Source organism: Copadichromis virginalis, linkage group LG6, assembly GCF_057382275.1.
Source record: "Copadichromis virginalis isolate Kocher_CV1m ecotype Utaka linkage group LG6, C_Virginalis_male_GT1.1, whole genome shotgun sequence".
NCBI classification, from domain to species: domain Eukaryota; kingdom Metazoa; phylum Chordata; class Actinopteri; order Cichliformes; family Cichlidae; genus Copadichromis; species Copadichromis virginalis.
This window is the reverse complement of record NC_140623.1, coordinates 20,031,738-20,056,154: the sequence shown is the minus strand read 5'-3', so window position 1 is coordinate 20,056,154 and position 24,417 is coordinate 20,031,738. Positions and strand designations below refer to the sequence as shown.

Sequence of the window (24,417 nt, the reverse complement as noted above, 5' to 3'; positions counted from 1 at the left end):
AAAGAAAAGCCAGCTGGAAACAAAAAAAAAGTTCTCATGTTTGTGTGTACACATAGAACTACAATAAAAACAAACAAACATTTAAAACAATATTTTAAAGCAGGGCGACTAACTTCTTAGTACCTAAGAAAGCTTGAGTTTTACTGCCACAGTGGAGAAGCCCTCTTTTGTGCTCTTCCCAGTTACAGCTGTCAAATCCCATTTTTCTCAACTTCTTAATAAACTGCTTCCATTGTGGGGAAGAAAAAAAAGATCCACCAGGGAAAAACCTGCAGGCCTTTGTGACCAATAGCAAATTTATGCCCGTTTAGGGTGCACACTTACGCAAATTGCATGGCCTAACTGTAGTTTACTTTAGAAAAGGAAAGGAAATAAATTGTCCGTCAGGCTTCCAACAGCTTCATTATACTCTAGATATACATAAAATTTGATTGTGCAAACCGTATCAGGGTCAAGCCAAATCCTGGTTTAGATAGTTTTTTATTTGATTACATGCAAAGAGGTATTGCTGGGGCAACATTTTACCACCATAAATTAAAAAAGAAAAAACAACATTAAAAACTGACACCAGTAACAATTTACTGAAAAAAGGAGCTGGAGACACCCAACTCCTGACAACAGCCATGAGGGTCATGCCATGTCCTAATCTGATTCCTTCTCATACCCTACATACCCAGCCCTACTGGCTGCAGCAGTAGCGACACTGTTGCAATGGGGGCATCCATATTGGAGGTCCCTTTTATTGTACAGGAGAAATAATAGGCTTAAGATCTTTCTATTCATATTTTTCAGGCAGAGTGAAAGAAGAGAGGCGGCGAGGATTGAAAAGAAAAACGTTCCATTTGGAATTTCATATCCAGGCTTGGCCGGCCCTTTAAAAAAAAAAAAAAAAAAAAAACCTTCAGATGTGGTTTTAAGAGAAATTCATTGTGCGGAACTGGAGCTGGCAGGAAACCCTCCATGGAGGAGACACTCCAGTGTGTTTCAGCAAGGGGAGCCATCTGAAATTGGGGGTGGGGAAGAAAAAATGGGACGTTTCACTTTTGTTTTGTTTTTGTTGGGGTTGTTTTTTTTGTCCCCAACCCTCCTGCCTTGATTTTTCTGACGACACGCCGACGTCTGTGATCTTGTATTCTGTCATATTCAACATCGTGTCACGGTCGGTAAAACAAGAATTTGCACATTTATACATGTGTCTACGTGGTGTACGGAACAGCCATCCCTGCAATATTGCCTTTTTAAAGCATCTCTCTCCCCTCACAGCACAGCTTTTGTACTCCACTCAATTATACCACTTCTGCAGAGTGGAGTGGAAAAAAGGGAAAGCGGGAATTTTATAATAATCACTTCCCACTTCTGTAATTTATATGCAATGAGGACTCTCTGCGCCTGCAGCTACAATCAAGTGTGTAGAAACCGTGTGAGGTGTTTCACAAACAGCTGGGGAGATGTCAGCTCAAACGGCGGCTATGGATTCTCATGCTGCTAAGTCTATTCGCTGAGAAGCCCTCCTCACCACAAAACCCAACCTCACCTCGCAGGATTTTCTGCACTCTGGAGGGAAAGGGTTTACAGGTGAGGGCCGAGGATGTGAATGAAACAAAGAGAGAAAATGCAACATGGACTGGCCTGCAATTATAAGACCCATCAACAAAGATTTGCAGGAAAATCTTCACTTAAAAAGTTTTTAAAAGAAGAACATATGATTCTCAGCATAAGTGAATCACAGGTCCTCCACACCCTCCTTTGACTGTTTAAGTACATCTTTAGCTACTGTTTCCATTGATAATGGGCTCAAAGAAGAAGACGAGATTACAGACACAAAGGCTCTGTAAATGTCAGTAGTTGGGAGTATGAAGCGAGGGTGTGTCCACTACTGAAATCCTACAGAGTCGCCCTCATAACCAGGTGTTCACTCTCAGGTGTGTTTGTGCGCAAGCTGTGCAACCTTTACCCAACAAAAGTGAGCAAACATTCTCCTGTAGTAGCTTTACAGCATGGGAATGAAAAGGCACTGTACCTCCCCCTTGTACCAAAAAAAGGAAAGAAAAAAAAAAATCAGCAGAGACCAACCTGAGGAAGCTTAAGTAAATAACCAATTACCATTCGCAGAGCAGGTTGAACCCCACCAGCTTTGAGAGGAGCGCTAAAAATGGGATGTTTTATTGGCAGGATGGCCCCTTGGCCAAGGGGCTTAATGTAACGAAACCCAATTAATGGAGAAGAAAGCCGGGCCGGCGGCAAGTGAAGGAGCGCCACGTGCCGAGGGTAATGAGACGAACAAGCGAAGCTAACCACAGGGACAGCAGCAGAGGAGGCTACGAATAATAAGAAAAGCATACCCCAGAGAGAAGTATACATCTGCGATGCCCTCCCAAATGTCTCCTTGCCCTCTTCCTCATTATTCCAATCAAAAAATTCAGGTATTCTCTCTTAGCGCTATTGAGGGTTCCTGTAGTTGAAGACATGCAGTGAGACTGAAGGCAGTAGCCAGTTACTAAAAATAAAGAGGAGGTATATAAAGAGCAACCCAAACTTGCAGCTGAGTGGAGTTTAGTGCAAAAATAGCCACGCTCCATATGTTCAATTTCATGGCTTTAGTGGCCAAGCTTCAGCGTAAATTATCAGGCAAGGAAACTTGTCATGCTGCCCTCTAAATACCGACACTGCACCCACAGACATGACAGCTATAGCTGATGTCAAACACTTTAAGTAACCCCACCTACACACACACACACACACACACACACACACACACACACACACACACACACGCCCGTGCGCACACATGCACCAACGACGTGCGTTAAAATATTTCAAGCTACATGAAGGTTGTGTTAACCACACATTTAATAACTTAAATACACAAACGCTGCACGTGAACACAAAAGAGCTGTTAACAGCCAAGTGTCTCTTTCCTCACCGCGTCAGAATAGGACGAGATGGATTACCCATCATCCCTCAGCTGGCATGAAGAGCGTGCGCTCCGAGCAAACCAATCGCGGCTGGCTCTCGCGCTGACATTCTCAACGAGCAAAGATGATAATTTGTGTGAAATGTGCCTGCCTTACATGAAAAGACTTTATCCGCTTTTTAAAGTGTTCAACTCTTAATTTCTATATGTCGCGGTGCCATTTAAAAAACAAAAACAAAAAAAACCAAAACAGAGTGGAAAAGGAACAGAACATTAGAAACGATCCAGGTGCCATTTTCCTCCTTACACGTTAAGCCACAAAAGGTAGAAGGAGGGAAGTGATGTGACGACAGGGAATCTGTTTTTAAAGAGCTCTGGCTCTAAAAAGGTGCACACAGGAGGTGAAGAGGGTTTGAATAGGGCCATGTAATCTATTCCATGTTGTGAAACTATGTTTTACTAAATAAGTGTTACGGTACCTGTAGTCCAAATTCCTTCCTGTAACTGAAGCAAAATCAGGGTTTTGTTTTATAGGGTTTTAACAGATAAATAAAGAATGAGACTCTTTGTATTGCATTTTTTCTCTGAACAACAACAAGCAATGTGCTAAAACCTTTTCAGACATGACATATGTAACATCAATCATGTTCTTCACAGGTTCATTCAGACGTGACTGCGATGCAAGATATTCCAGAATAGGTATCAAGCCTTGGGTAAGTACATCACGCAGCTTGTAGTCGATGAGGTCAGAGCTGTATTGCTACAACAATGGCAGGCAAATGACGAAAGCGTTCTCTTATTTATGCTGTGTAGAGCAATCTTTTATTTAAAGAAGCTCACAAAGGCACAAAGCCACTACCCACTACTGTGACTTCTGTCATATTTAAAGCGATACATCAGGTGTGTGTAGATCTGATCTGGTCAGATTGCTGTGGTGAAAGAAGAATAAAAAAAGCACACTGAGACATGTCATGCTTGAGATGAGAGGTAAAGATGGCAACTCTGTTTAAGACTATCAGCCCGAATTCCCAAGGGAACAAATTTGAACTATGAAGGCCTCAGTTACACCTCTACCTCTTGGAACCCATTTAATGCAACAAGATAGCATTGGGTGTACTCGATAAAGTATAACGTCCATATTCGCTTGATTACCAACTGGTATGTGTTTTTAACAAATATTGGACAACAATGGAAAAATGAAGCGCAGAGGAACAGCTTATATAGACCATTGTTAGCAGCAGGCATCGACTGTCCAGGGACCACAATCAGCCAATGTGATATATGTCTGATTACGAACTGGCTCTCACCATGTATGCAGAACACACACACAGTGGTATCGGCACAGCTCACTCACAGGCACGTGCCATGCGCAGTCACATGTCGTAAGCGAGTGGATATGGTCATTTGAGAGTTTTTCAGTGTGAGTGAAAAGGACCGTGAAAACGTATGTAACAGCAAACTTAAACATTTAACTCACCCTCACTCATTTAAGATTGACATTTTCAAGAAGCTAACAGAGGGAAAGCGGCTAAAGCTAAAGCTATCCAGAGCTCAGAGCCTCGGTATGAGCAACAGATCAAAGCAAATAAAGGAGAAAAAAAACTGCAGACAGTAAAAAGTAAAAAAAAAAGAAAAAAAGAAAAAAAAAGAAACGAAAACAAATGTAACAACAAACCTAAACACTAAACTCACACAGAATATCAACTCAAAGGGTTGATATCCTGTTCAGACTTATTTGGTGATCCTGGAAAACAATTTCAGTAACATTTCTTTTGTTATACAAATCTCTTGCACCTGCTTTTATTTAAGGTAAAATATGATAGGTAAAGGTGAGCATACAGCAACACATTTTCTTTATCTGTAACTCCTTCCTGCAACATAGCACCTTATTTTTAGTTGTTTAAATGAGAAAAGATCCTGCAATTTACTGCAGCTTTGAGTAAAGTTTAATCATTTATTTGACTATAAAGAAGAAAAGTAGATTTTTGTTTGGCTATGCTGTTAATTATAGTTCTTAGAGAGAAAGCTGGTACGCAAGGCGTCACTTAAAAAATAAATATGTATTTGCTGAGAAATTGGAATCAATGCATCTCTAGATAGTAGTAGCAGGCTGTAGATTTTTGAACACATTTACTGATACAGAGGAAAAACTATATATAAGTCACCACACTCATCCTATAGATAATTTAAGTAGTCATTTGAATTTTTACATAAGATACTCCTGTGTCAAGCCAAAGCTCTCAGTGTGTTCATATGATGCACTGTGTGGAAGCTGAGCAGAGATCGGCTTCTCCATTCTTCTGTGCCTCTGTGTGTGTGGTGGTGGTGCGGTGTGGTGGTGGTGGGGGGTTGGGCTGCTGCTCTGGCAGAGCCCTGGGCGAACTGCAGGATGTTCACCTTGCGGCGGGGCACAGGGCTCATTATCACAGCGGGACCTGGTCACATCAAAGGACTAAGGAAAGGGCAAACATTCTGCTGAAGTGCCACTGTCAGCAGGCCTGCAAGCGCACTTGCAAACACATACACAAAAAGACAGCCCGCACACACACTCGAGCACACACTAGGCATCTATCCCCTCACAAAGAACATGGCAGCTTTTCTAAAACCATCACTTGCTTCGAAACTCTAGAGATGCGCTACCTTAAAATCCAATCAGCTAGTATAGCAATGGATTTGTGTAATGAATGTGGAGAAAAAAAAGTGTTGATGATGCATCTACCTGATCAGCTGTGCACTTAAAAACCACACATGGTGAACGAAGATCTTGGAGCCCTGTGTTTGAATACAACAAAAATGTTTGGAGTCCTCCCCCCACACCCCTCTGAATCAATCAGCATCCCTCCCTCTGCAACTATTTATAGAAACCCCACTGCTGCATTAACACACTGCATGATTTATCATTAGAAACAGGCTCTGGTCTGCTGAGTAGCTACATTCATGCCAGGCAATGCGTTGGTGCCAACATCCACATTCAACAACAACACTCGAAGGCCCCAAGACATGTACACAAATAAAATCGCAGCACAAGCTAACTCTGTGCGGCTAGTGGGCTAAAACCTTAGCCTCCGTACAATACGACAGTAGGCGAGAAAGGGAGGAGAGAAAACGAGGTGCAGAATGGGAGGAAAAGTGCTGATGAGTTGCCTTATGCAGGAGGCTTCATAGATCCGTTGAACAAGAGCGGATTTGCCTGCTACACCTAGATAGTGTTTCCCCCCCTCAGCTTTCGCCCAGGTATTCTGGGCATGAATGGCTGTCAGTTTGGATTTGGGAGCTCAGCGTTGAGGGGGGAAAATAGAGTCTGGTGGGGGTCTTTGTGTGTATCTACTTGTGGAGACGGGCGCGAGAGACAGTGCTCTTCTCGCTAAGCCCCAGCTAGCAGAGAAGAGCACAGGAAGGAGCGGCGATGCAGGATTTCACATTGCAGACAGGAGGAGGTTAACATTAGCCTTGCGAACTAGCCAAAGAGAGATGGGCGAAGTCAGGCGGTGGCCGGGCGTAGAGGCGCTGCTGTGTTTTTGCTGGGAAGGTTTTCAGTGGCACACACACCAGGAAAAATGTGGATGGGGAGGCGATTTGAATGTGAGCTGCTTCTGCCTGAGCTGAACAGAGTACTGACCTAGTTTTCCTTCTGTATTTCACTCAGACTGATGCACACCCACCCACATGGTGCGTAAGAAAAGAAAGAATAAAAATATTGATGGCTTAGTGAGTAACACTGATGACTTAATGGAACAAAGAAGAAAATTAACAGGAAAAAAGAGGTATGGATTCAGTTTCTAGTAAGAGGGTTCAGTGAGGTTATGTAATCTTTAAAGAGCAGACCACAAGAAACCCTTTTTGCCTCGGGTGCCACGACACCTGTGATCAGGCATCGATTTGAACTTCTGACCCCGCCACCACATCATCATCACTACCTTTTTCACCTTAGTGCACCTTTGCTCTTGAAGACGTGCGCGATCCAACTATTTCCCATCCTGTTTTTCATTATGTCACAACCTGTGCGACTCTTGTGGAACAGGGTATAAGGGGTTCGTGCCGCAGAGCTAGGGGGAGCATTCACGGCTGTGGATCCCATTGCAAACCTTTCCTCTCATTCGCATTATGGGCCGTGCAACAATACCAGCAGCCCACTGTTTGGGTGTGATTCCACGTTTTAAGGGATTAACTGGTAAAGACTACCAAAAACTGCCTTTCAGGGTGGAATTAGTCATTAATCAAAACCACACATTTTAGGGGTTTTTTTCCTCCTAGCTGGGTGCACACGCCCCTGCTAAGATCTGAATGGCAAGCACAAAGCTATTCAAATCTGATCCCCTCCGAACAAATGGCTTTTCTCCATCCCCACAGAAGCCGGGAACACTTAAAGAACCTCTCCAAGGATCTGAACGGTCACAAGAAAACTCCACCCCATCAATTAGCTTTGTGGCAGGGTTTAGTGGGCTTTAATACAAACAAAACAATGACCATGTACAACATGGCAATGGACAACATCTGCTTATCCCTTGATATGCCTAAAGAAATGGTAATAGGGAATTTCTGAGGCACAAAAGGGACTTCTTAGGCTCAGGGCATATGGTTACAGCGACATAGAGCATGCTCGTGCACCTGATGCCTCAAATCTGGATGATTAGTCATATAATGAGCACAACAAGGTTGTAATTCAGCTCTTAGCTGGATTTATTAATACTGGGCTTCTCACATGCTTAATATAATCTCATTTGTCTCATTAGAATGAGCTGCAACTTTGTTTTTATTTGATCAACAAACTATAAAAGATGAAGTCACTCTTGCTAGTTATTCATGTTTTCATTTACTTAACAGACAACTTTTGCACTGTAATGGGTTTAAAGAAGAGTCTTTTTATTTGTTTTAGACTGACAAATAAATAAATGAAACCAACCAAAGTGTAGCAAGTGCTAAAAGGTTTCAAACACAGGTAAAAGTGAATTGATGCAATTTAAATAAGCTGTTCTCACTCATTGTTAACAAACAAAGCAATGCAAGGACAAATTTGGATAACTGCTGTTAAACTAACTCAAATAAAAGTCAAATGCCACTTTTCCACTGCACTGTTGCCTCTGCGTGGAAGTGCCACGGCTTACGAAAGGAGTGGAAATGCAGAATTGACGTGCGGGGGTGGGGTGTGCTCTTGTACCCCCACCGAACCCCCCATCCCCATCTTTCATCTTGAGACAGGGGTACAGTGGGGGTGGATTGATTTGATGTTTTGATGCATTGTTTGATGACGGGCAGCTCAAAGTGGAGGATGCCTCTGTGATGTCTGTCCATTGGAGGACATGAAAAGCGTCACCTGGCCCCTGAGCTGAGGGTTATGGCTGATAGTGGATTTAAGGGCTCCCGCCGAGCTGGACGGTGGCTCCGTTCTTGCCACATAATCCACTCAGCGTGACCTTTTATATTTTTAGAGTCAGTACCACTTCCCCGTCAGCCGGCCTGGTTGAAACGATTGCAGCCATTAGGGTCCTGAACAACTACATTGTGTAACTGTACGTGTAATTTATTTAATGCACGCATCCCATGAGGAAAATAAGAGCTTTCCATCACTGCCGAGCTGTCCGATGATCAAAAGAAACACGGAGCACAAGGCGAGCTCATCAGATGAACAAACACATTCTTGCTAGATATCTTTGTGGGTTTCATCATCCTGCATCAAGTGACTGCTGGGGAAAAAAACAAAGCCTTGTTCTCATCCCTGTGACATCAGCGCTTACAGACAGAGTGCAAAGGATGATTCAAAGCAAGGGCGATCATATATTTCCAATTAACCGCCCCCACCTCCAAAAAAAGTGAATCTGCAATTTTTCCTTCTGCCCTCCACCCAGCATCTAATTAATGGTTTCTAAAACCTCACAGGTTATTAAGGGAAATAGGAACATCTTAATGCAGGTTAGGCAGTACTAGTCGCAAGGTTGGAACTCGGAGCCCGCCCTAGATTTGACTAAACTAGGAGCAAGCATAATTGGTAGAAATCTCCTCGCTGAGCCAAATGAAAAAGCAGAAAGGCGTAAATTGTTACACCGCTGTGTGTTAAGACACTGAAACTGTTGCAGAGATCAGACGAATTGCAGCAGCAGGAAAAGAACAGCATTCATTGCTTCGCTGTTTTCCTCTGTGACTTGGGGCCACTGAGTTTTTCTCCAGCCATAGTAAATTGGGCGCCTGGGGCAGGAGCCTTGGCCGAGCTTGCATTTCGGCGGAGCTCACTGTGGAGGGCATGAGGGATAGAGATATGGCACTGAAGCGGGGGGGTGGTGTAGGGCGGGGGAGGACTCCAAAGCATAGCAGAGGTGACATCACGCACATGTTTTAACACAAAAAGGGACCTGGCTCGTTAGCGCACTAACTAGCGAGCTCCATGGCAATCAGCGCTCCTCATTCTCTCCGTTCCCCTGTGTCCACGTCGTCATAAATACGGCTACATCTGCAAGTGTAATCACTCCATTGTGCTCTGATTTTCTGCTCTGCTGGGCAGCAGCATGGCAGCCTGATTTTCAGCACCCACCCCCCCTACTCGGTCCCCTCCTCTCTCCCCTCAAGTGCCCTCGCCTGTTCCTGGCTACTCCTTTGCCGGTGAGGCCGGTGTGTCTCACAGATTACAGAGCTCTGGTCGCTCAGGTAACAAGAGTCACTAATCTGGCTGGGGTTGAATTACACATAATTGCCTCGGCACCGTGATTGATTTCAGCCCTGGAAAGGAAAAGACGACCCCCCCCCCACCCCCCCGCATCCCCGCATCCCCAGCCAAACACCCCCCACCTCCACCACCTCCCTGCCTGCCTGCCTGCCTGCCTCTCTCCAGTGCTCACGAGCGGCAGCCAAGACTCTCCATCTAGTAGGAGGCAGGAGGCTTTGAAGAGATCAAAGCCAAGGCCGGGAGCAGTTGCGCGCCCTGGGAATACGGGAGAGAGGCTTTCTGCTCCTCAGCCCTATTTTCTAGCGTCATGTTGGATTGCAGCTGTATTGCATTTCGCCAGTTTTCTTAATGCTCTTGGTTTTGACTTTGACATCAGTGATCCCCCCTCGGTTTCTTCAAAAACAAGGGGGGAGGAGAGAGGGAAAGAAAAAAATAAGAACCTGAACAAGAGACGGGGGGGGGGGGGGGGGGGGCAAAGAGGAAAGAAAGGGGGGTAAAGAGATCTACAGACTGATTTTTATTTTCACAACTCCATAATTGGCTAGTTCAAAGGAGATGGGGGGAGACTGTAGCATTTGTTTTCAATTCCACTGCCGATATGAAAGGAGCGACAAACTTTTATGGGTTTCCCAAAAATTAAAGACAGGCTCTTTTTTTCCCCCCTCCTCTGTTTCACAGTCAAAGAGCAGGGTGTTTTTTATGACCAAGACCACACAAAATGAACTGATAGCAAAGCCCTCCTCTTTGTCCTCCCACAGAAAACTCAATAGTTCACGTGTGTGTGTGTGTGTGTGTGTGTGTGTGTGTGTGTGTGTGTGTGTCTCGTCTGACAGCACTTTAGTGTGCGTCAGAAACAGTTAAGACGAAATGAAAGTGGTTTGATGTCTAGCTCGGAAAACACAAAAGGAGGCACGAAGAAAAAGAGCGCAAGCTATATCCATCTATTCATTTAATAGCTCGGCTAATAAAGCCTGGTGGCAAGAAGGCACCCTTTGTACTGTAACTATGTCGGCCCTATACCAACCTCCTACACTGGGGACCATTAATATTTCAGCGCTGTCAGATACACATTGCATGTGTGAGCCTCTTTAGCACTCACACCCACAGCAGAAAGAAATAATGAGCTTCTGAAAAATATGAAACAGCAAAAAAAAAAAAAAAGGGAGGGGAGAGGAGGGCGAGAGCACGCCCGGGACTGACCAACTTCATACAACAGAGCAGCTATTGATCATAGCTCTGTTTCTTAGCTGGACAAAGTGAGGGCTGTTTGAGCTTCTCTGAAGTCTGGACGCAGCCGGCAGGATTTGTAGCCATGTTTCACTCCTGTGATCCTATTGTTCCCCTTCCTGCAGTTTACTAGTTGGAACACTGTTCGCCTACACCAACTAGACCCTACAAGCTGTCGGGATGAAGTCAATAAAGCTATTCATGTGTGTGTTTTTTAACTCATTTTTTATGGCTATATCAGGCAACAGTGAGGTACTGTGATCAGTTTTTTTAAAGGAACTTCTGCCAAGCTTCAATCAGTGCTTTAAAGACTCAACTTGTGCCGTAGGATTTTATAAATCGCACTTTTTTATGTAACAAACAAGCAGCTCTAAAGTTGGTTTTGGTGACTGATTCGAAAATGTTATTTCATTTCGAGCTCATTCAGGCCGACACTGAGTTCCAAAAACCGTTCCAAGAGACTTCTCCCACTAACCCCTTTTAACTATGCAGTCATAACCAAAAGTGACAACAGTTGCAAAACAACTTGACGAGAAAAAGAAGAAAGAAAGAAAAAACCTCTTGCACACATGCACACACACTGCCCTCTAGTCTACATTTCTGATCCACCCTTACAGGAAATCCACACCCAGACCATTCAAACAGAACTGGGCATGAGGGACAACCTTGGCGAGGCCCTCCATTGACCCCAGGAGATCAGAGGCAGACTGCTAGTGAAGAGTGAAGCCCTCTGAGCAGGTGCTGAGGGCTTGAGCTGCAGTCTGGCTAAGGAAGCCTGGCTGGTTGGCTCCAGGCGGGACTGCCTGATTGGTTAAGCTTCATCCGATTCAGCGGGACGAACGGGAGCGAAGAAAGTGTCATCTTCTATGAGTGCTTTGCTTTGAGCAAGAACACGTGCCCAAAATAAACATAAACAGGGTGTGTCAAGAGCGTGCCTGCATGTGACGCTCACGACCTTGACGCTCCCAGATTGCCTCTCTTGACACAGACGCCTTTTCAGGGTTCTGAAGAGTTAACAATTTCACCTTTGTCATTGGTGGGCTTTTTCCAAATAGAAACAGAACGAAGTCACATGTTTGCTATTATATCTACTGATCGCTCAGCCCACTCTTTTTTTTTCTTCAAATTAAACAGATGCAGTGCTGATCTTTTCTAGACATTAACAAACGGGGGTTAATGTGAGAAGGCAAATGCCCAGCACAGCCACATGGGTCATTGTACGCTTTCGTAACCCGTCAGCTCCCCAGCACTAAATCTGTGTGATGTGTGTGATTGTGCGATTGATTGTGCCAGTGTGAGAGTAGTGCAGGTAAACACTGTGTAGTGGTGATCCTGTACCCTGCCTCCTGCGTGCTAGTCAGGCAGCATAAAACATGTTTATTTTGATTGTCAAGTCCTTAAAAAAAAGCAACCCACAGCTTTATTTGAGAATTTAAACAAACAGAAACAGGAGACTTAACAAATCAACCAGCAGGCTGCTGCGTTACCAAGAAATATAAATCATCCAGAAACTTCAACCTTGATTGTCTTCTTTTTGGTTTTCATCTTGAAAAAAAGAAGGCCATATCTCTTGGTACAACAGACGATTGCGCTGCTGCGCTTCATTTAACATGATGAAAACATAGATAAGGTGATTGCAACCACATGGCATCATTAGCGCCGTGCATATGGAACGAATGTGTCAACCACCATCGCCATATGAGCTGAGAACAGGAAGACACCTTGGCAATTAAATGGCACAGTTTATAAAAACACTATGACACTACGGAGAAAAAAAAAAGCGCTTTTTCTGTGTGAGGTCCCTGCTGTGGTTCTTGATGTGTTCACACATATTTCACTGCGTGATGGATCTGCACAGCAGATGACATCAATGTCAGCGTGGGTCTGATGCATGCGCTGCCAGATTGGTGCTAAAAAGAAATCTGTCTTCTGACAGTTGTTGTGTTTTCTATACTTTCACACTAAATATGCAACCATGCACAGCATCACACTAAAGCCAGTGTACTGAAAATTAGATGAGCTGACAGTGAGATAATCATATGGAGGTCAGCTGCTTAAAAGGCAAAAATGCAACATTGAGCTCTAGTAAATTTCACAAAGCATGACCAGTCTGTTGTGAGACTTAAAGAAAACTACTCAAGGTGCCATAAGCTGCCAACTAGAACATTATTTGTGGACATGGAAGGCTGCTGGTAAATGTAGTGTTCTCTTTAACAGGGATCTTCCACGGTAGTGCTGAGGGCATGAGCTTAGGACACACATGGCACTGAGGGATACCAGAGCGGTCCTACCAAATCCCGTTAGGTAAGCCTGGGTTAGTGATTCCACGCTGCGAGACACTGGCTAGCAGATCCGTCACGTTCCCACTACATCAAAGGAAAGTGCAGCGCTGCACTCCCTTCGCCCCCTCTTTCTCGCCACGAGGATCTTGCAGTTGAGGGTCCAAAGGGAAAAAGGAGTGAACGGCAATAGAGAGGGAGATCTCTAAACCCCCCCCCCCCTTAACCGCAGCAACAAAACCCAGTGATTCTATCCAGTTCTCTCTTCAAACTGATGCCCAAGACTCACGAGACTGCTCTCACAGTTGGAGATCGCAAACACATCTTGAAACTAAAAGGTGGAAAAACCTGGTACTCTACGTCTGCACTATCAACATGTTAAAACTAAGAGCATGCAGCAGCATTTTTATCTTGTCAAGCACGCATTAATACGTTTATTAAAAAGGGAATATGGCAGAATGCCGTGGGCTCACTGGTTCTAGGGATTTGTTTAAACTTAAAAAAGAAAAAAAGAAAAAGAAAAGAGCGTGTAGAACAGGATTTTTTGCAAATGGGAGGATGTTTATGTGACAACAGCAGCATGCTTTGAGAAATTTTGGGTCATTTAAAAATATGCGCTGCCCATCACATGCACTGCGATCTTTTTTTAGAAGCTGTCGTTTCTAAATCTCAGCTTTGGTTTGTGAGACTAAAGAAGAACAGATTCAATGATAAGCAAGCGCCGAGTACGTCGTCTTTCACACATCAAACCTGGCGCGATGACATCCGTGCTGCTTTGAAGATCAGACTTTATATTATGATCATTCTGACCAAAACTGCAAAAAAAAAAATCTTATTTGTCAAGGTACAGATGCAGACACTGAGCAAATGAAGGTCCTTACTGCTCTTGACAGTCCTTCTAGTTTCTACACAGCAAAGGTTTAAAATAGCACAAATACAAATTATTCCAGGCAGAAAAACACTTTTCACCTTATCAGATGATTCTGTAAGTGCTCAGGAAGACTGTTCACGGGAGGAAAAAAAAAGAATCCTGATGTGGGCAACAGCAAATAAAAATGTGTGTGAGCTTCTCTCTCCTTAAGTCAAGGCTTCTCAGAGTGGAGACATTGGGTAACTAGTGAGTTGGTTATCCCTAGGCAAAAGGATACAAAAAAATATTGTGCTACAAGTTAAACAGTTGTACTGTAAATTAAAAAAATAAATACATTCAGATCAGGGGTATAAAACAAGCATACTGTGTGATTTACTCCCATCCACATCATCCTTTGGGTCAGCAGAAACTGATAAGATTGTATCCTCTAGACTTGCGACATGTCACAAGTCAAGCGTTAGAATGATGAGCCTCTTTAAAAAAGACCTCACATGCAGTATATTCCTTTAAAACATGTCCACTTGTTCATATCAAAGAGTGCACTGAGCTTAAAAAGTCAATAAAAAGCTGTAAATCAGCCAAATTTGTCGACAAAAAAGCTTGCCACCACCCCACTAACCTGGTTTTCTGTATGCCTATAATCACAGCCAAGGTAATGAGCAACAGTCCAATATGGACAAATGTGATAATCGCTTTAAAATACACACTTCAAATTAGACAGCAGTTCCCACTAGCATTTACCAGAAACTCCAGTTTCTGTTGCTTTATGATCACCAAGGTGTAGATTACAGTCCTTACACTTTTACGCATTGAACTGTAAACTGTAAATCTTCAAAAGCTGCAAGTTCACTTAACAAATAAATGACTCCTTAAGTTGGCTAGCTTTGTTTTAAACCCACACGTATGAGGAACTGGCATCATCACACATCAAATTCTAAGCTCTTGTGCCGGAGTCAGCTTATCAAGCTGGAAGTCCTAAAATCTGCTGACAATCAGCAACTCCCAACAGCTCCGTCGTGACTGGACGGCATGTGCAGGAATGTCATGGTCAATGGAAATCAATCTAAACTACTGGGATTGGGGGCGGTGATGGGGCTGGGGATGGAAGAGAATGAAAGAGAGAATGTGCCTTTGATCTCAGTGAAAACCGATCCCAGGCCTGCAGATACTGTGGCTGCGGTGGCCAGCAGCAGAGGCAGCAAGCTGACATCAGTGAGAAAGCCAGAGGACTCATGTTCCGTGAGCCCTCCACCAAGCCTTGGCTCTTTTTATTGGATAAGTGAGAGAAACGTATATAAAATGACTACCGTTTTATTGAAGACAGGGAAGGAGGAAAATTGAAAAAAAAAAAGCAGCCATGGTAAATGAAATGAAAGCGTGGCTTTAGAAGTTTTGGCAGCAAGTATACTGCCTAACTGCCTGGCCTAATTCATCTGCAGTGAAGGGTAATTTCCTCTCACACAGTCAGCTGGTCTCCATACAGACTTCTATGAGTTTTTCTTTTAACTTTGTGCTATACAATAAAATAATAGCTAAAATCTACCAGAAAACAAGCCAAAAAATAGAATTTGGAAGGTAACATACCCCGCTTGTGCACTATGCTGCTTGTAAACTGAAAAAAATCCCCCCAATCCACAATGTCATATACTTTCACCTTCTGCAACTTTGGCAGGGAGGAAGCATTGCAATTTTAACATCATTCTATGATAGAGTTGCGTGTGAATGAAGATCCTTTACACACAGCATGTGGCATCTGCCCCCGACAATCACATCTGCTTCCAAAAACTGATTCTTACAACAACACAGAGCTCACATTTCACAACTTTACCCTGATGAAACCGACTCGCACGCACTGCAAAAGCACAACAACCGAGCGTTTCCCGTATAGAGACGCCACACCGTAGACAAGACTGAAGCTGGCTGCAGAGACGTGAGCAGAGCAGGGCCAGACCGGACAGCTGCTCGTGCGCCCTGTGTTTTATGTCTGTCTTGAGGAGAAATTTGCAAACGGGACAGACACAGGAAGCCGCCAGTCAGAGACCTGCAGCTGGCCTGAAATTAATACCGTCACAGGGGCGATATCTGCAACACACGCCACCCCTAACATGGTACTATAGCCCCAGAGACATGATGTTGGCTCCCTCAGTTCTGCTGGGCTAATTAAAGGGTTTACTTGAGTCATGTAGGCATGCATCACTTCAGATTTTAACAAGATGAGAAATAGTGTACATCTCACAGAGACCGTTCACAAAGTATGGCTGGCGTTTGGTTTTCAGTGGTCACGTATAGCTGTCAAGAGGGCGGATATCAGCACAACACAACGGCGAGACAAATATCAAACATCACAAACACTGAAAGAGAATATTTTCGTGGTGTTATCCTGATGATGAAATAAGGTTTATGCCTCTAACGAGAAAGCCGAGAAATCTGATTTTTTTTCCTTAAATCCTCTTAATCGACTCTTGGAAGTATTCTGTGCTGAGCTGAATTTTTTAGCAGGAATTATTTTCTCGCAACTAAATGGTTTGAATTTTATTTTAAAGCCACCAATTAGATCACTCTGTAAAATGATTTACCTGCTGATATCCAACTCTGAGTCAATTTTACCCAAAAGCTTAAAGATGGAAATCTCTGTAATAAATCTTTCAATGCTCCATGAGAGACACCACAAAAAACGTCCCACATTGGCAAAGGACCTTTTATTTAGAGCAGCAAATATCTTTTTAGTTGTCTTGATACATCTCCTAAATTTAACACACACGCACACACACACACAAGCGCACACACACACACACAAATACCAAATGCAAGCTATTGGTTTTGAAAGCGAAAACTCAAAAACCACAGATTTCACTTAATCGACAATATGAAGTTCTCAATTTGCAGTGGTTAAAAACAGAAACCAGCAGTCACAGCTACAAAAACATCAATGAGGTTATTTTTAGCTGATACATCATAAATGGTAAATACTAAAAAAAAAAAAGGTCCTGAAAACTCTAATCTTGTTGTAAGCTGACACTTTTGGTTAAGTCTTGCACTCCTCTACAAGCGTCTGATACATACATTTGATTTATTTCTGGGATCACTGTGAAAATGTCATGAGTAAAAAAAATAAAAAAAACAGCTACAACAACAACAAAATACCATCCTGTCCTGCTGCCTGTTGGCAACCCTTTGACAGTCTGCGGGTAGGTAAAGCAATAGCTCCTTCAGTCTGACCACACTCTTTGTTACATTAGCAGGATACGTGACATTACTGTAACTTAATTTAGGATCAGTTTTGCTTTTTAGTTTCTCTTGTCAGGAGAAATTTTGTCCTGAGCCTGGACTAAATCTGAGCAGGTGTAAAGTTGGCAGTTAAATCTCTGCTGGTGTTTTAAAGTTACCCATCATGTTTGTTTTTACCTTCCTTCCCACTAGCACTAATTAATTAAACAGAAGTTCCAAACTATTACTAACATCTACTATCATTTAACAGTATTAAAAAAACTAAATTAAAAAAAAAGCTTTAACCCATCCAAAAAAACGAATTTCTCTCTAAAAATGCACTGCTTTTGTATTCATTTCATCACTCAGGACTGTCAATTATTTACTTTTCTCATAACTAAATAATTTTTTATATTCTTACGACGTAAAATTTGAAAATTCCTCTTTGTCTCACAGGCAAATGATATGCTGACTAACACACGTCAAGCTTAAGTTTGCATTTCACATCATGAAATAACACAAGTTAAACTGCAATAAAAACTGGAAAAAAAAAAAGAGCTGGTACTGACCGTTCTGGGCATGGGCGGCGAGAGGGAGCCATTGTTCATGTAGGAATCAGTGTTCATGTTGCTCATCATGATGTAACCTGGGTAGCCCGGGTACGGATGGCCTTTACTGTACATGTCTTGATGCTTTCCTAATAAAAACATTTTTTAAAAAACAAAAAACAAACAAAGTAAACGCGTGTTGGTCGCTGTGTTTTTGCACAGAGAGCACAAACACCAGTAAAAGATTAATTAGCCAGAGATTCAATAGCTTTAATTACAGTCATATCTTCGAAATGGCTGATTTTAATCAACAAACTCGATAAGCAGCAACAACAAAGCCGAGCACAAAGTTGGCTTGGCTGTTTTGATGTAGTAATGATATCGCTGTCGATTGATTTAACCCCTGCCCTATTTTGCCACGGCCTTTTGTTTGTGCCTTTTCTTTCCGCCTCACAGAGGCGGGTCATATTATGCAGCGGAACAATGGAGCCCCTCTGTGCCAATTAGCACCAATTAGAAGAACATACAGACTGTGTCAAAACAGGAGACGCCCCAACTGTTCCTCTATGCCTTTGACCTGAGAGGGGGGGGAGCTTTGCACAAGAGGCTTCAATACAGCATCACTCGCCACTCGAATGTGCGCGGCGTAATAAGGCCTGGAGGGGCTGGGGCTGGGGCTGGGGCTGTTTCTGGTATACAATGTGACGGCAACATAGATCTTGTTGTGAAGAAAGCCAGTGTTTGATTTGAAGGGGATCCCATTCAGGAGTGAAAGGGGAACAAAGAGGAGGCATACTCCTCTTCAAAGCCCTAATAATGACCTGCAGCAGCGGGGTCAGACTACAATAGCCAGAGAGCAACAAGCCCCAAGAGGACGCAACATGTTGCATGCGACAATGCAACCGGAGAGCTGAGGGATACGACAGGAATATTTGAGGAAACACGACACGAAACAGCCAGACAAAAGTTTTGCTTTTGGGTTGTGCTCAACTGCTGCCATAAGTGCATATTTTTGCTCCTTCTTCTTTTATGTCCATTTGTGCAGGTACCCTCATCTACCAGGGAGGTAACAGGTAGCTGTGTTTATGAAAGTACAGCATGCCCTGACTAGACTTAGGATGAGCAGGAACAGGGGCTCTGATAAGAGAAGTACCAATAGTTTCATCACTTCTGCGTGGTGAAAACGAGGGGCCACTACTTCCACCTTATCTTCTAAAGCAAAAGCAAACCACATTTAAAAAGGAAAAAGGAAAAAAAAGGACTTTTATTGCAAATAAATGTAGTGCTGATTGTCCTATAACACATGCTGATTTAACAAGCTCCAGATTGTGTCTCTTACCATCTTCCGGATGGTCTCTGTGTTTTTCATGATATGAATCTTGCGGTATTTGGGACTGTCTAGCTGCCTGTAAAAAAAGAAAGAAATAAAATTAAAAGACAGAGAGAGGGAGGGAGAGGGAGGGGGGGGGGGGGGGGGAAGAGAGGAAGAATCAATTAGAAAGGCATTCAAACACAGTTACACACATGCTGATGTGGTCAGACAGCCACAAACATTGCTGGGACAAACATCGTCCCTTTGCCTGTCACCAAAGGAGAGAAAGCTTATAGACACACACACACACACACACACACACACACTATCTATAGAAGAGTGATGGAGCAGCCTGCATCAAAGCTTCAGAAGAACCACTTAATTAAGCTTCATGTCTTTAAGGAGCTTACAAATTAGCTTGTTTTCAGTACCATAGGTCCACTCTCATTTTCATCTTCCAGTCTGAGCCTCCTTCTCAATTCAAATAGTGTGTTTGTGTCATAAATGAAATAGCTGTGTGCAAAGGGAAATAAAATCGCTCCATAAAAAAAGAAAAGAAAAGGGAAACAGTACCGACTATTTTCTGCTTATGAAAAAAAAAGAAAAAAAATCCTCTGCACTTTGAACACCCATTTCCTTTCTCTTTTCGAATCCGAATTGGGAAGGGGACCTCTTTTTTAGAGTTCAGACCCCTCAGGATGGCTTCAAGCTGAGCGAGGGAACTTCACTGGATTCCTAATTAACATTCAGCCTCTGTCTCGTGTGTCCCTAGGACATTCGGCAGGGAATGCGTACAGTTTCGTTCAGGATGTAGCCATGTAGAATTTTTTTTTTTTTAAATCAGAAAAGAAAGAAAGAAAATGGATTAACACCACGGTTAATAGCAAAACAGCCAACTTAAATGATGGGGATGCTGCAGCCTGCATCCTAAGGCTTGATGGATGCAGGGGAAAAGAAGAAATCACTGATGGTTCACGCTCTGTCACTTCTCCCCTGCTTAGAAAAAAAAATGCCATCTTGCAAGTGCGATATATAAAGCACGACTGCAATAATTTTTCATCATTAAAAATTAATCTAGAAGAATTTTTCCACTGAGATTTTCAATCCATTTAACATTCACCACAAATTCAGCACATCCACACATGCAAGGATTTCTTCTCATGCACCCATCTGGCCTCTCAGCATCCTTTCAGTTTAATCAAATGGAACAAAGCAAATGCAGAAAAATGTTTATTATACAACCCCCCCTCCAATTCCAACCTTAAAAACTGAAAAGAATAATTTATAGGCACAGTTTTAAAAGGGGCAATAAAATTAATAAGCAGAATGAGCCGGAGTGTGTGAAGATCACATCTTGAAAACGAAATAAAAGACTGCATCCTTTCATCCAGGCAGAATTTTAAAAATTGTGAATATTAAGGAAATTCACAATATTGCTGGCAAACAGGTTTTAAGCCATGTGTGCTAAATGGATTCATGTGCTGGTGTTTAAGCTGCTGTGGGTGTACCACTGCCAGCACAGCCACCGAGCCCTGCTTGTCACAGGCAGCTTCGCAAGGCCCTAGTTCTCACATCTCATACAATATCTTTTGCATTTAGCTCAATCTGCAATTTCATTCATTTAAAGAAAAACATAACAGTAACAGAACATTACAATTTAGGCCTGCATTTGTTACAGTTAATAGACTGCTGAGTGTTTGCCTGTGACATCTTTGTTTTTTTCTAGTTTAAGGAATCAGAGCCATATCAGTGGCACAGCTCAAGTTACATTTTCAATTAAAAGGAAAATAAAATGGAAATTGTGAATTAATAATGATAATAAACAATAAAGCTCTAATAATGATTTGTCTATAAAACTAAGCAAAGGGAGAGGAGGCGTTTTTGCTCACAAGACATTCAGGTAAACTAAAGCTGAGTAAAAAACTAGATTATTAATTAGAGGGGATCAACTTTTGTTTTAAAGGCTCCTGCGGGCTTTTTAGTTGTATTTTTATTAACCTTCCCTCTATGCTGGGGAGCTCTCAGAGGATGCCCACCACCACATCAGTGAACCCACAGCAGTTACTCACGTCGTGGCTGTTGGGGCTGCTTTCCGACTCGTTGACCAGAGATGACTTGATGTCTGCCAGGTCCCCTTCCTCTTCCGAGTGGCTCAGCTCGGCGAAGATCTGCTCCTTCTGCGGGTCCCCCTCGTCTTTGAACGGGATCATTTCATCTGTGGCGCAAAGCTCCGGGTCTCCGCCGCCTGATAACTGGGGCATTTTTTCACAAAGTGTTTCGCTTCCCCGAGAAAACCGAAGACAACAACGCGTGCCACCACTGCCCCGAAACTACACAGAAATAGAGAGGGGGAAAGATGAAAAAGGAAAAATAAAAAAAACTCCCACCGAAACGGAGTGGGGACCGTTGCCTTCCCCCCCTCCACCTCCTCCCCTGTGTCACACCGGAGAGTCACCCGGAGAGGAAGCGGCGTGCGAGCACACTGCCGGTGTGTTTTTACTGAAGCAACAGGAGGCGCGAGGCTGCTGCCGGCGTCCTTTTGTTGTTGTTTTTTCACTTCTTTTCTGTTCTTTTTCCGTCGCGAGAGTTTAACTAAGCTTGAAACTCACACACTAAAAAAAAGTGAGATGCAAAGCGGTCGGAATGAGAAGTCCAGTGCACGCCTCAATGTCATGAGGAAAACATAAAAAGGGGGAACAAACCACGAGTTAAAATCTCATCACCATCTTTTTTTCTCCCCTCTCGCTTTCTTTCTTTTTTTCTGTTTGAAGTCAGCACGCGACGACCGCCGCGTTCCCGTAAAAACGACTCAACGTGAAAAAGTACATTTAGAAAAGTGAGAGAAGATATTTCCTCGGTGGTCCCGGAGACGAAGCTGCGAGCGTCCTTCAGTGTGCGTGTGGAGAGGTTGGAGGGAGGGGGGAAGTAAGACGAGGAAAAGGGAAAAGAAATTAAGTGATGGATGTGTAAATGGAAGAAAACGCAGTTGTTGTTGGGGTTTTTTAAAACAAGCAAATACTTGGGCGACAAGCAACGCAGCGAGACGCCGTGATGCTTAAAAATACATCCTCGAAGCTGCTCGTCGGAGGAGGGATAAAAGCAAAAAGAAGAAGAAAATCACAGAAAACAATCAAAAAAAGAAGGCAAGAGTGGAAAAACGCGTGGACCCGACTTCCCACTGCTCCCGCACCGCTTCCACAGCGTAATGTAACCAGTGTGTGTATGTGTGTGTTGGTAATGTAGCCGTGCTCCCTCCTCCTCCTCCTTTTTCTCTCTCTTCAGTCACTGGGAGGAAAGAGAGATGAAAGGGAAGCCGAGGCTCTGATTGACACCGCACCGATTGACACTCCTCCTGAGAGAGAGATTTATACACAGCTCACAACAAATGGGCAGACAGGAGGGGAGGAAAAGGAGAATGAGCGGAGAGGCTGGAACTTGCTGTGGATGTGATGGGTTAAAATAATGAGGAGACATAAAAAATGATAATTGAAATATAGAGGGAAAAATATTGGACAAGCTTAAGCCCGTTTTGTTGGTGCTGCATGTGATTTAATCAATCTGCAAGAAGTGGCAATGGCCTGTTTTGGAAACAGAAACAAAAAAAATGATAAGCTGAAGGAAGTTTAGAAGAAGAAAAACACACAACGTATTCTCCAAGTGTTGGAAAAAATATTACACACACATACACATACACACACGTATGTATGTATCAGGTGTATGTCTATACGGGGACATAGGCCTGTTATTTATTCAGCTTCCTTTAAACTACCTTGCGGTATATCGTGGGCATATTTGTGGCTACATGGTGCTTTCCATGTTTTCTACTTACATCAAACAAATAAGAACGTATTCAGAAGGTGTCTTCGCTCCCCAAAATGGACAGATTAAAAGAAAATGTGATATTGTACTCACAGGTTACCTGCCTATATTTAAAGTCCCTTTTTCATATTAATTCATTATTAGCACATGAGCAATGAAATTAACAAAAATATAGAAAACAGTTTAAAGGCCAGCCATTGGTCTGTTTGCTACTTTTACCACTGAAAAAACCCGTGAATATCAAGCCGCAGACGAGCGGATAAATATTTATAAGAAAAAAAAGAGTACTTTAATGCCGATGTATTTAATGAGAAAATACAGTTGTTGCTTTGTTGTTTTAAGAAAAAAGAAAGTAAACAAAACAGGCAGTGGAAGTGGCTGAGTTTCTGCATCTGTCTGAGCACTAAGAGATTGCGTGAGAATCAAAGTTGGGATGGGGAGGCAGATCTTTATAAAGCGCGGAGGTGGGGTTAGCGGGGCGGAGCCGCGGCTGCCTTTGATCTTGCGGCGGCTGGCTCTTTCATCCCCGACTCCCCCCCCACACCGCGCTTCCACCGCCACCTCCCTCCCTCTCTCCCTTCCTCCCTCTTCCACCCCTCCCCTCCTCCCCCTCCTGCACTCCCTCGCCTTTGTATGACTAAATTTGGTCTGAGTGTGGAGTCGGGCCAACATTTCCACGTGTGCGTTCATCCCAGCTGAGAGAGAGAGAGAGCGAGAGAGCGAGGGGGTTCTCTTCCGGGTAAGGAGACAGCGAGGGAAAAAAAAAAGATCAAAGGCTTTTGGGTTTTGGAAGCCGAGTGTGGATTCAAAAGAGCCGAGACTGGCTGCATTCCAGAGTATAGCGGAAAGCGCGCTGCTGCTGCTGTCGCCGCACGCGCGCCGCGCGTACGCACACACATTCACGCACAAGTCGGCTACGCACGACCGCAGCAGACGCACACTAACACGCGCACAAAAACACAGCAGTGAAAAAGAGAGTTAATTAGAAAGATTTCACACAGGCAGACAAGAACAAGCAAAGCTTTCATTTAAAAGACCCTTTAACAGTATTTTTTTCTTGTTTCCAGCCAAAAACTGTGATAGCCTACAAGGTAGGGGAAAAAAAGAAATCTTCTCCTCTCGGTAGGAACTGTCGGTTCTACTTCATTACATTGTTAATTTAATTATCCGGCACTATTTTTTTTCCTGGCGCGATCTCAAATGATGCTACAGCACCACCACCACCCTAAAGCCATGCTAACAGAAGCAACCTAACCGTTTTTACACTTGTATAAATATATTTTTCTTTTTTTCTCTCCTGCATGTGTTCTGCATTTACCTTGGATATGGTTTTAAATGATAAAATTGGTAGAAAGGGAACAATCTGGGAAGAGGAGGGGGCGACTTTTGGTTGCATTAAGGCCTATTAAGATACTAAAAAAGAGAGTACAGGCCTGCAGGGCCTCTGAAGTGGAAAGATCCCACAGTGCTAAAAAAAAAAAAAAAAAAAGGAAACAGATTAAATATAACTCACAAGCATAAATGACTCATGTTTATTCTTTGGTTTTTGGTTTATTGGCATTCAAATACGTGGTAAAATGCA

General features: G+C 43.3%; 1 protein-coding gene across 4 annotated transcripts in view; it reads right to left on the bottom strand.

Annotated features, from left to right (window-relative positions):
- The window catches only part of lef1 (lymphoid enhancer-binding factor 1), a 41,492-nt gene extending 19,052 nt beyond the window's left edge, over positions 1-22,440 (bottom strand). For 2 of the 4 annotated variants that reach the window (XM_085459117.1, XM_085459118.1), the window contains exons 1-3: positions 21,086-22,440; positions 19,044-19,110; positions 17,726-17,853 (exon numbers count right to left, since the gene is read on the bottom strand). In XM_085459117.1, coding sequence (XP_085315243.1) covers positions 17,726-17,853; positions 19,044-19,110; positions 21,086-21,277 — 387 coding nt within the window. In that variant the 5' untranslated portion in view covers positions 21,278-22,440. The remainder of the gene's footprint in view (positions 1-17,725; positions 17,854-19,043; positions 19,111-21,085) is intronic. The other 2 variants (XM_085459116.1, XM_085459115.1) reach the window with 2 other exon arrangements.
- Between the last annotated feature and the right edge of the window lie 1,977 nt (positions 22,441-24,417).